Source organism: Epinephelus fuscoguttatus, linkage group LG15 (genome assembly GCF_011397635.1).
Source record: "Epinephelus fuscoguttatus linkage group LG15, E.fuscoguttatus.final_Chr_v1".
Lineage (NCBI taxonomy): Eukaryota > Metazoa > Chordata > Actinopteri > Perciformes > Serranidae > Epinephelus > Epinephelus fuscoguttatus.
Window position 1 is genome coordinate 14,384,433 of NC_064766.1, and position 17,849 is coordinate 14,402,281.

General features: G+C 39.6%; 2 protein-coding genes across 2 annotated transcripts in view; both read left to right on the top strand.

Moving 5' to 3' along the window:
• The first annotated feature begins 7,356 nt into the window (after positions 1-7,356).
• On the top strand, positions 7,357-14,449 carry LOC125901988 (protein FEV). Its single transcript, XM_049598057.1, has 6 exons — positions 7,357-7,413; positions 7,963-8,134; positions 10,313-10,541; positions 10,948-11,071; positions 11,962-12,049; positions 13,894-14,449. The coding sequence occupies exons 1-6, from the start codon at positions 7,357-7,359 to the stop codon at positions 14,205-14,207; spliced, it is 984 nt and encodes a 327-aa protein (XP_049454014.1). The 3' UTR covers positions 14,208-14,449.
• Positions 14,450-15,201: 752 nt separating this feature from the next.
• The window catches only part of lig1 (ligase I, DNA, ATP-dependent), a 57,310-nt gene continuing 54,662 nt past the window's right edge, over positions 15,202-17,849 (top strand). Inside the window, exons 1-3 of the mRNA XM_049598598.1 lie at positions 15,202-15,363; positions 15,997-16,065; positions 16,964-17,144. Coding sequence (XP_049454555.1) covers positions 15,347-15,363; positions 15,997-16,065; positions 16,964-17,144 — 267 coding nt within the window. The 5' untranslated portion in view covers positions 15,202-15,346. The remainder of the gene's footprint in view (positions 15,364-15,996; positions 16,066-16,963; positions 17,145-17,849) is intronic.

Below are 17,849 nucleotides of genomic sequence, written 5' to 3' on the forward strand. Positions count from 1 at the left end.
GGCTAATATCTGGCACAGAAACACAACAGAGTAAATAAGGCAGAGGAGCGGGTTTTCTTCTTACAACTCTGTGTTTATATTACATCTTTACAGTAATATTCCCCTGACAATGCTGCTTGCCTCAATATTCAGCCCGTTTGTTTAAATCTCTCTTTCTGTCATCTGGTTCTGGATGCTGCCTGGGCGGCTCCATCAGTCCGAAGGCTCAATTTCCAAACTGTCAGCTTTTATACTCACTGTGAGGCCTCTTCCTTTGTTGTGTGTCTGTGTGTATTGAGTGTGTGTACAAAGATATGTTCGTGTAAATCCATGCGCAGCAGCATTTTTTTTATTTTTTTTTACTGTGTGTGTGATCTTGTGCTGCTATCTTTGAGAGGACCAATTTCAGTTTTGGTAGTTGAGACTGGGAACGTTTTTGGAAAGTGACAACATTTCTGCTGGTCCTCACTGCTTCAAATGGCTTTTTTAGGGTTAAAGCACATGAAAACTAACAAATCCATCTCCATCCACACGAGGCCCACATTCTGGAGCTTTCAAAACTATCACACAGTCTTCATCAGCAAACTTTTCTCATTTGCGATGAAGTGCAGATTGTCAAACCTCCTATTTCTCTTAAATGTTGAATTTGGCAACACCTGAGGAAACAAACATGACAAAGCTGAGCATCTGTAGATAAAGACATCAAGGAGTGAATCTTCAAAAATTGCGAAACTAAGAAATAGGTTTTCGGGGCCTTTAAAGGTCAAATGATTTAGTGGCACCTAATGGTAAGGTTGCAGAACTCAAAACAAGATGTGAAGGGCCCTAGTTAGAGACAGTGTTTGGTTTGTCCATTCTCAGCTACTGTAGAACAACATGGCGGACTAAATAAGAGAGTACCTGTAACATATGTAGATAGAAACAGCCCATTTTAAGGTAATTAAAGCACAGATTTTATTTTCATGTGATTAGAAACTCATGAAAACATTGTTAAGAATATTATATCCCACTTCTGACAACAAATGCCCCTAAATCCTACACACTGGACCTTTAAGACTTTTTTTCAAGGGGTTAAGATTAAAATTAAGGTTATCGGGGTTGTAGTTGTGATGGTTAAAGGACTAAAACATGATGTTTCTAAAGCATGATGCATGTTTTTATATTTGCAGCCTCATGAAACTAGTGCCAATTTTACTGCCTCTGAAGCTGGAGGCTTTATATTTTTGGATTATCCGTCCGTCCATATGTCCCACATTCTTGAATGCGAAATCTCAAGAATGCCCTAAAGAGATTTCTTCAAATTTGGCACAAACGTCCACCTCAACTCAGCAATCAGCTGATTAGATTTGATGGTCGAAGGTCAAAGGTAACTGTGACCTTGCGTCTGTCTCATTTTTGTGAATTGGATATCTAAAGGAGACATTGAGATTTTTTTCAAATTTGGCACAAACATCCACTTGGACTCAATGATGAACTGATTACATGGTGGTCAAAGGTAACTGTGACCTTGCGTCCGTCTCATTTTTGTGAGTTTGATATCTCAAGGAGACATTGAGAGATTTTTTTTTTTTTTCAAATTTGGCACAAACATCCACTCAACGATGAACTGATTACATGGTGGTCAAAGGTCAGGGTCACTGGGACCTCATGAAACAAGTTTTTGGCCATAACTCAAAAATTCATATGCTATTCATGACAGTATTTCAAACAAATGTCTAACAGGATAAAATGATAAAGTGTTGACATAATATGTCAAAAAGGTCAAAGGTCAGCTTCACTGTGACATCATAATGTCCTGCAAAAATGTTTCTGGCCTTTACTCACATCGTAACTCAGGAACAGAAGGGGAGACATTTGGTCAGATGCTAAACTGGTGACACTAATCATGGGTGCCCACCTTGAAACTATGCTAATTGTATAGATCTTCTGTGCTGCTGAGGAAAATGTATTCTTCACAGACATGGATGTAAACTGTAACTGTAACTTGACTGGTACACGGAGGCACACAACCACGAGGCATTAAGTCTAGTGTCCTCACACTTTCTGCAGTGTCACATGGTAATGCAGTTTTAGTTTTAGCACATCGAACATAAACAAATGCAGGCCCAACATTTACTTTCATGGATTACATAACGTTAGCAAGTTCCAACACTCTGCTAATGATTTTCATAACATATGGAAATGAATGTAAACCAGTGGCCGCCCACAGCATGGAAACATGGTCTGCAAAATCGTCACCAGTGATATAAAGTACTCTTAATGTATTATGAATGGGCTAAAAATGCTAAATCAATGCTCCATTTTATTAAGATTAACATTAGAGGCAAGGGAATGCATGATATCAGTAAGGGTCCTCACAAGTATGTAAGTGCAAATATGTGTTTGTCTGTGTATGTGTGTGTGTGTGTGTGTTTGGTTTCAGGCTTTTTGCATGTGACCCAGGGTCCCCGGGCTGCTAAAAGCACAACATTCAACTCAATTAGCGGCATGCATAATTGATAGCTGTCTGGGAGAGTATTTGTATTTACACTGGAATTAAAAGCCTCCGGTGTCAGCTATCACATCTGAGGGGCGATAAGTGTGTGTGTGTGTGTGTGTGTGTGTGTGTGCGGGCGAATGTATAGGGATGCATTTATATCATAAGCCTAAATGGATTGCTCCTGTGAGCTTCTCTTTCTGTCTCCTTCTCAGCTACAGTGAAAACTAAATCACAGCTAATCCACCTACAAACACAGCAGCAGCACTTTGCTGGGGTTAAGTCATCCAGAATGATCTTGTAACCTACTTCTTACCCGAATCACTTTGTAAAACATACTTTCAAATTCAGTTTATGTATGAAATATTGTTTCTAACTTTATTCTGATTAGAGCTGGGTAGTATTTGACATTTCTGATACTGGTGTGGATCTGATAACTGGATTTTGGCACCAACACCAAACCGAAATGTGTTTTCTACAAACTCCTTTGACGAAAGAAATAGAAGTTTTTACATATTAAACTCATAATTTTACATTTTAGGAAATATTGTTTGATGCTTTCTTGCCAAGAGTTAGATGAGAGTGAGATGTGTGATAAATATCAGCATAATTAGTTAATTAGCATAAATAAATGACTAACGTGGCTCTTTCCAGTCATCATCATGAGGTTGCATGGCAACCATCTGAGATTCCAGAGACATAATTGGGCACATAACCTTCTGTAAAACTGCTTCTTGTCATCAGTTTTTGCAAGGATTTGACAAATGACATACACAGGTGTTAATTAGTGAGCTTTAGGGATGCTAACAGGTGAATTGTGTTACCTTTTGGCAGAGTGAGGCTAGCTATTTCCACCTGTTTCTGGTCTTTGTGCTATGCTAAGCTAACAGGCTTATGGTGGTATAAGAGTGGTACGGATCTTCACATGTCACTCTCTGCAAGAAAATGAATAAGACAATTCTCCAAAGTGCCAAACAATATCTGTTAATGTTTTCCAAACACAACAACTTTGCCTGATCAGAATAATCTAAAATTGGCAGTCTCTAAAAATTGCAATCAGGAGCTACTTCATCAAAGAATAAATAAACAAGATTAAGACCTTGAGTTACAAACCTTCACTACTTGAAAGTTTTCAGTACTGAACAGAATTTGGCAACAAAAGAGTATTTCAGTTCACTCCCTGTTTCTAATTAATGTGTTTCTCTTATTACATTTTCTCCTGATATAATATAATGAGCTGCTCGCGTGTTTACTTTTAAATCAACTCTGACTCGTAATTTCTATTTTTGCTGTTTGTATCTTGCACCCCTTGTGTGTATTAATTTGCTTATGTTGAAAAAGGAGCTGCATTTGAATGTAAAATAACATTATTTTGTGATTAAACAATTAAAAGCTCAAGATTAAAAATGCATCCCTGCAAAAAAAGGCCCATTAAATGCTCTTATAAATGGTTTCCTGGGATTATCTGCATACAATTAAAGAAAAGTTATATCTTAGTAATATAATTTCTTAACCGTTTTTCTATTTTTTCCCGCACTTGTTTTATGGGAATTCATCCTCATTTTTACCGAGGTGAGACGAGTACTTAAGACTCGAGTGCACTGCATCTGAAAACACTCCCCCAAAATAAAAACCTGATAAAACCACTCCTCAGTATCTTTATCAACGTGTAATCACCATCATGTAAAATGTGTCACCACCTCTAACAGCCTCCTCAGCCTGTGTGGTGGGGTATTGAACAGCCTGTTGACCTTGGCCAAGGTCACTGCCATCGAGTGAAAAGCAGCTGTAGTGGAGTAAAGTGTTGCTCTGGTATTGAGTTCATCACCTAAATATTTAGTTTACAGTGATATTAGACAAATATTTTGCTTGATTAATGTCTTAGAGCTGAAAAACATCAATTGATTAAAGGATTGAAGGAAAATTATTTACCAACTAATTTGATTATTGATCAATAATTTGGTAATTTTTCAAGTAAAAATAAAAAATAAATCTGGTTTAAATGCCTCAAATGTTAAGATTTGTTTATGTTTTTTGTCATATGTGATGGTAAACTGATTTTTAGATTTGCTCTGAGAGATTAAAATAGGGATTTTCACTATTTTATACACAAAACAATTAATCAAGGGAATAATCAATGATGAAAATAATCATTAGTTGCAGCCCTAGATGTATACTGATTATCAAAAGTGCTCTTGATTAAATTTCTGTTGCTCAACTAATCGATTAATCAACACTGATTCATCAAAACATCCAAGAAAACACTATACTTGTGACTAAAGGTTTGGTTGAATATTGTGGGAATGGGTGGGATGACACACATAAAATGGCAGGGTTTGCATGTTCTGCATTTTGGTGAATTTATACACACCAATTTTGATAATTGATCAATAATTTGGTCATTTTACAAGTAAAAATTAAAGAAAAATCTGGTTTAAATGCCTCAAATGTTAAGATTTGTTTATTTTCTTTGCCATGTATGATGGTAAACTTATTTTTAGATTTGCTCTGACAGATTAAAACAGGGATTTTTCACTATTTTCAGACATTTTATACACAAAATGATTAACCAAGAAAATAATCAATGATGAAAATAATCATGAGTTGCAGCACTAGATGCATCCTGATTATCAAAAGTGCTGTTAATTCAATTTCTTTTGCTCAACTAATCAATTTATCAACATATTGATTCATCAAAACATCCAAGAAAACAATTTTTGGGAGGTTTTTGTCATTTCTTTTTCTTCTTTTGACCAAGGGTGTAGGTTTGGTTTGAATATTGTGGGGGTGGTTGGGACGACACACATATAATTTGTCCAGTTTGTCCCTTTTCTGCATAAATTTATGCTGTAAAGTCTTTAATTTTGTCAAAGTAAAAGTATTATGCTACTTTTATGTTTTTATTGGGGGACAAATGCACATGTTCTAAATATTGCAGGGACGTGTCCCATGCGTCCCCCTCAATGTTACGCCTATGCTTTTTTAAAAAAAAAATGTATGTTATCCAGTGTTTTTTTTTTCCCAAAAGGTATCATCATCAGTATTGGATCTTTTAGTTTTGACCTAGTCTCCCATTATGAGTTGGGGGAGAGAGGGAGATGCTGTAGGAGGGAGAGGGGGGAGGTGGAAGTGTGTGTGTGTGTGTGTGTGTGGTTAGGGGTGAGATCAGATAGAGGGTTTAAGATTCGGTCCATCCATCCTTCAGTCCTCCCAGACTTGAAGTGGGCCGGCAGACAAACTGATCATTGTTATTCATCTAACGAAGCTTTTTTCCACTCCAGCTCCAATCAAGGTAACAGGACCAATTGAATTATTATCGCACTTACACAGGAGTCTTTAATTAGCTGGCTCTTTGTAAACGAAATGATTGTAAGGGAGAATCCTTGTAAGTGATTAGTTGAATTAGATGTGAAATTCGTCTGCTTTTAAAAAAGTCCCCTCTCCGTCGACCCCTCGTGCTTGACTGGCATGATGATTTAAACTTATTGTTTTTAATTGTAGCATTCAGAGTGATTCCGTCTGTCATTAGATTGATGGGGGATATAGTTTTGCATGTTCAGGCACTTAGCCGAGGCTCTTATCCGGTAGAACAAGCTTCAATTTGTAGTTAAGCAACAAAACAGCCAATATAAAGGGAGGAATACAAATGTCAGAGGCAAAGTTTGGATAAAATTGCAGAGAAAACTAACATTTTACTCTTATTTGTGTGCAATCCTGTTTCAGCATGATTGCACTTTTATTGTCTCATGTTTTAATTAGATCTTTGTTTAGGCCTTTTGCAAGCAGAACCTGTCATTGTCTAAAAGTAGAATGTCTTTGGCTCAGCAGCTCTCCTAGTTCCCTGATAATGTCCCCGTGACCCTGCAATGATCATGTGTGAGTGCATTGCTGCATGGGAAAAGGAAATAAAATAAGAGCTGAGGGGAAGCATCGTTTTTTTTTGTTGCTCCAAGATAAGAGGATATTACAGCTCGTGGAAGAGGGCTTATAGGAGAGGAGACATCATTCAGTGGGGGAAAAGGGTTATGTGAAGTACTTCTTGAAGAGATTAGTTTTCAGCCTTCCAGGGAAGATGGTGGGTGCCTCTGCTGCTCTGAATCGCCCGAGAAGGTCATTGTGTCTGTGGGTGGACGATGTGTGTGTGTGTGTTTATGGGATGAAATTATAGGGAAATATAGAAAATACTAAACAGTGTCTGAAGGGAAAGTGATGCTTTCACATATTTACGTTACTGCAAAGGAGCCTGATTTGCTTTAATCGCAAATTGGCTATTAAATGAGTAAATGTAATTTCAAGCATATTATGAGCTGACAGGGATCAATAAACCTTATTTTTATTTACAATTAAGTTGATATTGATGCAGTCTGAAGGTCTGGGCTCTTTGTTCTAAGCTTAGATTTGTCATTACATTAATCCGTGTGGAGATGATTTAATTTTATAAGTGATATTGAGTGCAGAAGTTGCTGTAATCAGTTACATCTGCGCTCTGTTGTGATGGCTAATTTAACACCACATGACAGCTAATTAATATTTCTCTTAAGCTGCTTTTTTTCTCCCCCTCTCGCCTCTCTAACTTCACTCCAATGGTGATCACAGTGATGAAGATACTGAGTGGTTTCATCTGTTTTTATTTTGCGGCGTGTTCTCAGATGCAGTGCAGCTGCAGCTCTGCGGCAGGACACCTTTCATCGCCTTACTGGAGTAGAAGTAAGTGTGTTCATGCTCCTTATTCGTCTCAGTTACATGCGTGTGGGTGTGCGTGGGTTGTCACTCATGTGGGAGAGCTTTCATATTTATGTAAGAGTTATAATATATTCATGCTTTGCAGTGTGTGTGTCAGCCCGTGGCACGATGGCATGATAAAAATAGAGAGAATCCTGAAAAACAAAGCAACAGACAACATGTTATACCTGACAAATGATGCAGGCCACCTCCTGACCAATCAGGAACCACTGCTGGTAGGTGGGCTGTTTGAACGGTCATCTTTGGCGCCCCCTGTGGCGAATCACAGGAATTTTAATTTACTTTGAATTACACAAGCTAAAATTGAAGGTGTGGTGTCCACTACGGAGAACATCAATACATTTTGTTTATTTCACATGATCACAAAATTAGTAATTTTGTTGACATTACAAAATTATTCTTGGTACTCAATTTTTTTTTTAACTTCAACATAAAAGATAATATGATCCTAGCCAGAGGCAGATTTAGGACTGTAGGACATCTGGGGCTTAGCCCAGATGGTGAATGAAATGCGTGGGTGTCAGTGCACGCGAAAAATTGGTGCTTTTGTTTTTTGCTGCAAGTTTGCTATCTTTCATTTTCGTCTTAACACAACGTATAGCCAGCTAACGTTAGCAAACCAGCAAAGTAACATCGTCAGTCACCTTTCAGATAAGATTCACTAACCTGAAACAACTCTCGGCGCCGGCTTTGAATTAAAAAACTTCCGAGTATCCATATTCTTCTTTCGTCTTTCGTCTTTCGTCTTTCTCTTTCTTCTTCAGCATCCGGGTACTCGCCGTTACAATCAGAAGTGCTCCGCTTTCACCCACGGTCATGGAAAGAAAATGTTACCCTGGAGAATAATCAACAAGGAAACACTTCAGGGCAGGCCCAGGCAGGCTACGCAGTACGCAGGCTACTTTCCCGCAGCTGCTGCCTCTCTGTTGGACTCTGGTACTGCGTGTTACTCACAAGACTTTTTTTTTTTCCCAAAGTAAAATTCACATTCGGGGCTTTTCAGAAAACATCCGTGGCTTGAGCCCAAGTAGCCACCCCCTAGCCCCGCCCCTGATCCAAGCTAGTGGCGGAAGAAGCATTCAGACTAAAAATCACTGTGTACTCCACTACCAGTAAAAATCCTGCACTCAGAGCCTTACTCTAGTAAAAGTATGGTTGCTGACTGGTGGGTTGCGGTCCAAAATGGGTCATTAGTCCATTCTGAATGGACTGCAAGTGACCCGTGAATGTGTGAAGTTTGTAAAAAACACACTCTATTTTGAAGTACAATGAAAATACAGCACAGAGCTTTTATTTTGAAGTGCTCTTTCCTGCTGTAGATTGAATGAATAACAGATAGATACTCAACAGAGACAGCAAACTAGCTCAGAGACATGGCCAACGCAAGTATGAGGTTGAATATTTTAGACTGTGTGGACCTTTAACTAATGACTAAGGACAAATCTGGACCCCGCGGCTGGACCAGTTGGGAACCAAATGTGTGTAGCGTCGCTCCCTGTGAGAGCAATGTATCTTTAAAAAGTTGACATTTCATGAGCTTAAATAAACAGCCTGTTTTTTTAAATAGGGTTTTTAAAAGTTTGTTTATCTTTAGAAGTAAGAGAATTTTAAAACACATAAAGGGGCACTTCATCTTTCAGTTTATCACAAACATTCAAAATCAACATATCTGGAAATACAGGGTTTTCAGTGGGCAGGGAGGGGATGCAAAATAGTAATCTGAAAGGTAATTTAAGTTGCCAGACAAATGCTGTGGAGTAAAAGGTACAATATTTGCCTCTGAGATGTAGTGGAGTAGAAGGATAAGGTGGCATACAATGGAAATACTCAAGTACCTCACATTTGTACTTTAGCACAGTACCTCAGTAAATGTACTTAGTTACCCTCTACTCTTATTACTGTTGTGAAGTATCAAATCTTGACATGCACTGAATGGCCAAAAATGTCTAAACAGGTTTGTTTGATGAGCTTAACTGAGTAAGACAAGGGTGTGAGGTGCATACGCTCCATGAACTTGTGTATAAATGTCTTGTCTAAACAAAGAATTTACAGATATCTGTTATGCTGTGAGAAAATGTAAACCTTTGTAACAATAATTATATCGTGAACTCAACATAATGAGCTCGAATTGTTTTCTCATAATGAAGAAGTGATGAGTTTGTGCTCACAGGAAAAACAAATCTTCATGATCACGAGAAAAGATAATGTAAGAAATAATTACACGTACTCTGTGTCCTCTCAGGCCCGAGATAAAGTTTTGCATATAAATTCTAACTCTAGAGTGGTGAGTGTTTCCCGTGTTTTGTCAGCACTCAATTAATTGTCAATTGTGACACATTGTTGTACAGACAAATTAAGAAGTGAATGAATAAGATAAACAATCGGTGTAGAATAAGGATGCAGGACTCTTTGCACATGACATGAGCCTCCTAAGAGCTCAAGCCAGTGCAGACAGGACATCAGAGGAAGGATCTGGAGTGATGAAATCTGGAGCACATGGTTATATAGGAGCTTTTTAGTAAGGCACTGTTTTGACATAAAGCTTCATCAGAGTGCACTGATGTATAGTTTGCTCTGATGGAGACATTCAGACAAGTGAAACTACTACATACATACTTCAGTTACAAACTTCCACTTGTCTGTATATGACATATATATCAAGTGGCTGTGGCATGGGGAGGTGGAGGGTACGGTGGATGGTGTGACACTGCAGCTAGACAGCTGCCAAACTGTAGATCGCTGTTCAAGAGACATTGGTGGCATTTCCAGTGACGATTGTGCCACCAAAAGCTTGTATTTTAGGCCAAAACATTGTGTTTTTCTAATGATAACCAAATGTATTTTGTGCCTGAACATTTAACCACAGCATTGTTGGAAAGTAAAGACATATCCATAGTTGGCACAAATGTACAGTTCCAACATTTATTCTGGCGATTGGGCTGTGCGTAACTACACAGTGCTGATGAATCCCCGAGACAAGCTACTCAGCTGACACACAAATTAATAATTGAAATTACCAGCAAGGCTTATCAATACCACATTACTTCAGCTCCTCAGGTGGCACATCAGTGACTTCCCAGTCATTTACAGGACTTCCTCATGTCTCTCCAGCAGTGCTCTTCCCTGACTGGGCCTACAAGCCAGCATGGTCGCCCGGCTCCAGACAGGTCCAGCTGTGGCACTTCCTGCTGGAGCTGCTGGGGTGTGGCGAGGGCGGGGCCATCGGCTGGGGAGGGGAGTGGGGCGAGTTCGTCATCCGGGACCCCGAGAGGCTGGCCAGGCTGTGGGGGGAGAGGAAGGGCAAACCACACATGAACTACGACAAGCTCAGCCGGGCGCTCAGGTGCTAGACACAAGTCGACATATTCATTCTGACACACACACACACACACACATACTCACACACACAGAGTGCTTTAACTGTGAATGTGCGTAATCCTCCCTCTCTGTGCAGCTTCTCCCTCAGGCTGCTGCTGTAAATAAAATGTTCTCCTCGCCAACATATGTTGTCAAATTAAAATTTAAAATTTAAAATGCCCACAGATGTAACACATGCCATTTGGGAAGCATCTGAAGTGCCCTGCAGGACCATGAGGGTATACCATAGACATATTGTACTCTTACAGCCTGGCGTAAACACACCCACCCACACATCTACGCACACATCTACACACACACACACACACACACACACACACACACCAGTACAGTCAGAATGTAGTCTTACACTGAAAACATTTTACTTCCAGATACTACTACAATAAACGCATCCTGCACAAGACCAAAGGGAAAAGATTCACCTACAAGTTCAACTTCAGCAAACTCATCCTGGTCAACTACCCAGGATACCCGCCGCCACCACCCGGCCATCAGGTCATCACCACGGCTTTACATCTCATCTCACGACTTAAAGGACTTCACTGTTTATTAGAAAAGCTTCTGAATTACATTACTTTTTATTTCAAATGATTAAAAAAAGCAACTCTTTTGTCTCTAGGAGGCACCTGTAGTTTTATATCTCATCATATAAGCTGCAATTTGATCAGTTTCCCAAAACATGGGTGTCGTCCTTTAAGAAGAGTTTTATTCCAAAAACACTTTAAGTAGAAATAATAACCTTAACAGTATTATTCAGTAGAAATGGGCCGACTTTAATAGAAACAATTACTTCAACTTTATCATTTAATATAAAACCGGCTGACTTGAATAGAAATCATTACTGAAACTTTATCATTTAATATAAAACTGCCTGACTGGCTGATCCTCGAATGTGGAGGGGAGTCAGTGTGTTACAGCTCTATCATATTCACAGGCATGCTGAGGGCTTAGGTTACCTACTGTCCTTTAGACAGCACCATCATTTATAATTAAAGTAGAAAAGCGCTGTAGAATTGCAGTCTATTTTAAAAATGTACCATTCGTTTTAGTAAATTGAAATCCCAGGTTGGAATAAGACTCTTAATATCATTTATTGTAATTAAGTTTTTATTATATTTCAATTCTAAATGAAGCCACCAGTGTGCTAAACTTCAGAAACACCTTATTGCTATCAGGTTTATTAATGTCTTCATTACCTGAAGTGTTTGTTTAACCTCTCTTCCTCCTCTCAGCTAAATCAACTTTGATCTGCAGTGTATCTAATAAGTCAGTAATAGATCCCTGGTGTTCCTGATGTTTTGTGCACTGACTGTATTGTATGAAAAGACCCATGTTTCCATTTCAACCATCCCCCCCATCTCATCCTCCATTCATCCATCCTCCAGCTGCAGGGCGGCCCTCTTCCCTTTCCTCTCCCCCCCGCTGACAGCAGTCTACCTCTGTGTGGAGGAGCAGGGTCGGTGATGGACAGAGGTAAGAACACAGCCGTAAGTGATTCCCCTGTGCAGCAGCAGGCGCGTCTACAGGGCCCAAACATGGCTCGCAGCGTGTCTGCTAATATTGGCAAAGGCATTCATCCTGTTTTTATTGTCCCTGTGTTTATTCTGGCTGTAGACTGAGAGTGAAGGCGAGCACCAAAGTGTTTTTGCTCGGGGGAAAAAAAACCCAGACACTGGATCTTAGAACGACAAGATTAGGTGTTGTTCTGTACTTTTCTTATTGTCAGCAAATCCCACGAAAATACCAATATGTTGGTCCTTACTGTGGCTCTCTGCTCCGAGCCCTGTGTTTCTACAGAAGATGTGATACTAAAAAATGTCTCCTGAAGTTTAAGGTTTGGCTTTATAGTCATTGGTTGCACAATGAAATGCAGTTGAAGCCCCCTCAACACTACATACACAAAAAGTATGTATAAACAAATATTTAAATATTTAAATTAGAGTAGAATAAAACAAAATAGAAAATTATATAAAATTAGCACTAGAGGGAGAAATAAAAATATTTTTGATGAAGAAAAATCAAAAATATCATAAATATGGAGTTTCTATAAATACTTCTGCTAATAATGATAAGAATAACACAAACCTGTGTACACAAACTGATGCACAATAACTTCCCAAAACAGCTGTGCACTGTAGTTTTTTAGCAAACGTCACTCAAGCAGAAGGAAATTGTATATTTTTGGGGGACTATTTTTAGTCGCGGATTGATACACATTTAGTTTTCAAGTGAGTCTTTACAGCAACAGTATGTATTTATGTTCCCGTTAATGGGGGGATGTTTCACCCTGTGCAACAGTGTGCCTCACTGATGTGTTTTTAGTAGTGTTGGGACAACAATGGGGCTCTGTGGCTCCGAGGAAAAAGATGAATAAAGCTTTTGCTGCACAGACAGTACTTGTTATTGGAGCAGCTCATTGTTGTTCTTTTAGTGTCTTTATGAAGTATTAGCTGGAGATCAGAATGCTTTTCATCCACCTTATATCACATCTTTATCCTTCTTCATATTCATACAGTTAGGTTTCACTTAAAAGCCTGTGTGCTGATATCGTAAGCTGAAGTTTCTTTTAGTTCAAGGCACGAGGAACTTGCTTTTACACCGTGTCTTACATGTAAAATTCTTTCTATTTCAAGGCGGAACATGAAGTGTGTGGCTGGAAATAATGCAAGGATGCAGTTCAAGCTTGACCTCGAAGACAAATTCCAGTGGTTTTTAAAATGAATAAATTCTGTGATATTTTTTTAAGAGTCAACACCAAAAAAAAAACCTTCTCCACACCTTGAAAATTGTAAAACTGTAGGTGTATTATTTAATATTTGTTGAGTCAATGGTAGGAATCCCCCCAATTAAATACTACATGTACTACTGTACCATTAAAATGTTTTGTCTTTTGACAAAAAAAATCTTAACTCAAAGTCCCCTTATTTGTGCTTTCGAACCAGTTTCACAGTCTTCCTCTGCAGAGCGTTTGTTCAGTTGCCATGACAGTAGCAAAGTTTAAACCTTAAGAAAAAGCTTCAAGGTGAAGCTTGAGTTAAGCTCTTTCTCTTTTGTCAAACTATCGAGGTCAAGAATGAACCCTCATGCTTTCAACTTCTTTTTACAATTGTATTACTTTGCCATAATATATATATATATGTGTAGAGACAGTTTCCATTCTGCTGTGACCTTAAAGCCTGTTCAGTGCCTTAAGTTCTGTCTGGAAAATAGGTTTGTCATATGAATGTATGGCTGTGAATAAACTGATATGTGTCGGAGCTCCTGTCGTCTTTGGGGACCAATCCTTCTGACACAACTCTCTTTGTGTTTCCTGACAGCAGTCCAGCCTGTGCCTCACCCCTTCTTGCTCCCGTGCTGCCTCCCTAAGCCCCTCCCGACGCCCCGGGCTCTCCACGGCCACTTCCCCTTCATCTCCGCCCCTGCTCGCCCGGGAGCCAACCTGAGGGAGTCAGGCCTCCCACCTCTCCCATTGGCCCTCCACGTCAGCGCCAACGGCTGGCCACACAAGAGCCCTGCAGGGTGGCATCTTAACCACAACAGTCGGAGCCTGTTTGGAGGAGCGAAGCAGACTGATAGTCAAGGAGAGGAGAGGACAGCGGGGAGTGTTGCACAGATGGGGGAGAGACAGTGAGGAAGAGGAATAAACTACAACAGATGGACTGCACTGCCTCCTCAAATCTCTCAAATACACTCTTTTTTTTAGCTCATTGTACAGTAGTTTATTATTCATTTTATTTATAAACTTGGACCATGATGTGTGTTTATGTGTGTGTTTTCTTTTTTTTGATAAAAATACTGCGGAGGCCAGTTTTCTTCTGTCACAGCACAGTAGGGGAACTGCTCTTGTACACAATTAACGACATGGTACTTGCGTTTGAGTAAATAAAGCAGTGCACTCAACTTACATTATTCAGCTGTTTGTCTTGCATTCGCTCTCCTGCTTCATGAAAATAATAAGAGTTGCATAAATGATGCATTCAAAAAGGCACTGTGAAATTTTCATGAAAGGAGCTTTCATGTCTTCTTTGCAGCATCAGGACCAGCCGCTGGTGTCTGTGGTGAACCCTCCGGCGCAGCAGGGGGCGGTAGCATCTTTGATACCTCCAAAACTTTTAACAACACAGCTTTTCCCGGGAGAGTCGAAGCTGAGATGTGTAAAAAAATAAGGAGGTGTCACTCTGTTGATATTTCCGGGTATCCTAAATCGAAGTTTGTACTGTGAAAATTGCAAAATATGGTTTACTTTTACACGTTTGTTGTTAAAGTCAGATCTTTTTCTTTCAAATAAACATATTTATATCTTAACACATCCATATTTTTGTAGGCTATTTTAGGTTTTACCACGACTTTTTGTGCACCACATCCTTCATATCACTATGCTATCTTCCATTACACACACTTAATATAATGATCTTCCTTATGTACAATTCTGTATGCTATTTGACACTATTTGTCGAAGCTAATAAGTTTTACTTCCCCTTATTTTACTGTACTAAGACAATCTAGCAACACTAGACAAAAATCCAAATGGAAATCTTTTAATCTCATCGCTAAGTTTGCAGTGCGGAAAACGCTAACGAGTGACTCCACTTGTTATTTAGACGATCTTCGGCTGAGATGTCATTTTGGCGCCGAATATTTTAAGTATTTCGTCTGTCTGTAGCGCGGGAGTTGGTGTTTTCGTGTGTGTATGTTGGACTCTGTGCTGTAGTTTTACCATAAGTCTTAATTTAGTGTCTAACTCAGGTGAAATAAGAGTTTGAAGGCAACATGCAGCGGAGCATCGCGTGAGTATGAAGCTGATATCGAGGAGTGGTTTCTGTTTAGCTTGCTCTTGGTGCGAGCGTTAGCTTGAATCTGTAGTAGCAATAACTAACCTACGGGCTAGTTAAGTGTGTTGAGAGTTGTGTTTGGCGGTTTTAAAGTGTCTACAGGAGTGTAGCCTTTGCTGCATGAGTGTTAGGTGCATTGTCTGTGAATTAGCGGTAGCATAAATTAGTCTGCAGCGTCTGTTTTGGTAGGGTTCACTTTTTTTGTTCTTGCAGAGGATACAGAAACTCTTGTCGTGTGTATGCAACGTTGCTGTGTCTGTGAGATAAACCAGAACCGTTAGCGTATTTGTTTTGACACAAGAAACAACTTTAAGAAGAGACAGGTGAAAATGCAACACATTACTAGCTACACGAGGCTAGCTAACTGCTAAGTTAAGTTAGCAAGATAGCAATTAGCTAACGTGACGCACTTAACGTTTCCTCAGTAACGTACTAACTGCTCTTTAACTCGAAGCCTGCTAACCCAAAGTTACACACACAGTTACACACTCATTGGCAAAAAACACTGTTTTATTATTACTTTAGTTTACACTGACTATAAGCATGCTAACACCTATCTGGCTTCAATTGTTCCTCTTCCATCATCAGATCCTTTTTTCAGCCCAAGTGCAAGGACAAGGATGTTCAGAAGAAATCAGCAGATGAACCGCTGAAAAAGTAAGATTTTCTTTCCAGTCACATATAATGGGAGGTTATTGTCGTGCAAGGGTTTGTTTGCTACACCCATGTGATGGAGAGATGCACATCCTGAGAGCTCCATCCTGTAGCAGTGAAAGTTGCTGTCAGATGAGATCCTGTCTGTGTGCATTGGATATGCAGCTGCTGCCACTCTGATACAGATTTCCCTTCACGACTGAACCCATTGATTATGTTGTTTTGTTTATACTTGCTCATATTTGAGGAACTGAGAACTCTTTGTGGAAGGAAGGATTACGCCTCTTATTACTTGTGTCAGATTAGCAAAACAGCAGAGATATCATTGTCTCTGTAAACACTTAAAAAGTACCTGCATTTGTGCCAAGACAGAACGGCCAAATATGGGTGGGAAGACTATCTCACACATCCATAAACCATATCAGCGCATCAGCTTAATTTTGAAACACACCTTTTTCATGTTGAAGCTCCACCGACAGCTTTAATGTGAGCAATTATTTTTGAATCACTGCAAATCATAGATCTTTGTTGCTTGGTAAAACTTTTTGTAGTAGTTAATCTAAAGAGATGATAACTTCTGTTTCTGATCTCCGAGCTGCTTTGATGATAGCGTTCATTATCTCCAGACTGTATCATCTTTAAAGTCTTAAAACCCTCTTTAATACTCTTTATGTAATGATCTTTTCATCATTGCTTTGACCTCCCTTTTATGACTCCTGCCTTGATTTTATACGTCTCGGCTGTATTATACCGCTTTCGCTGTTGACTCAATCTTCTCTAGAATACTTAATATAGCATTTTGTGGCTGTGCTTTTCAGCAGCACCATATGAATGAGGCTTATGGCTTTAATGTATTTAAATTACATGGTGCCTTAACTGTGTGTCTATGCTTGTCTCCTAGGCCTGTCAAAAGCCCCCTCAAGGTGCAGAACGGTGTCCAGGAGGCTGATTCGCCCATCAAGAAGGTTGCCAAACGCAGCCGTCAGATCCTGGACAGCGACGATGAGGAGGCTCCGGTCGTCAAAGAGCAAATTCTTACCAAGGGACAAGGAGACAAAGAAGCGCATGGTAAAATAGAAAAGGTAAAGGCGATTTACTTTTCCTAATGTGGACATCAGAGTCTCTTTGAATCATTAAATCAAACGCACAACTAGAATTTCTGCGACATTGTGCGAGAACAGATTGATGGGATGTCATTAGCTTTTTTCTCATATGGACTCTGGATATAAGCTGGAGTTGCTCTTTTACACATGTGGCACACATCAGGTCATCCTTGTCAGACGCTTTCTCACTGTCCGGAAATACTCCGTTTGGTTTTGTGAGGCTTGCAGGAGGCAGGACATGACGCAAACACTATGCTGCGGAAATTGCAGGATTTTGTTTATGTAGCTGGCTCGTCATTTTGTCATACAAACAACCGAGTCTCTAGCCTTTTCTTGACTTTGTCTGACGGTCTCATCGTCTGTTGTTACCAGCATAGTTCCCTCTTGTTAGACATTTTCCTTTGCATCTTCATGTAAAAGACCCCTCTTCTTCACCCTTGGATGTTAGTATTCTTCTGCATTTGCGACAGTCACATGATGAAAACATCATTAATATGCCCACTTGCTTGCTTTGAATTCGCTGTAGATTGACCTGTTCTGTTCACACATGGACGCAATCAGCATCACATGGACTTTGTATTAGGATGCTAGTAGGGTGAAGTCTGTGAAATGTCTGGTCCAGCTGATTTGGACACTTGGATTCTCACATACAACTTCTCCAGGTAATGTCTAGATAAATCCAGG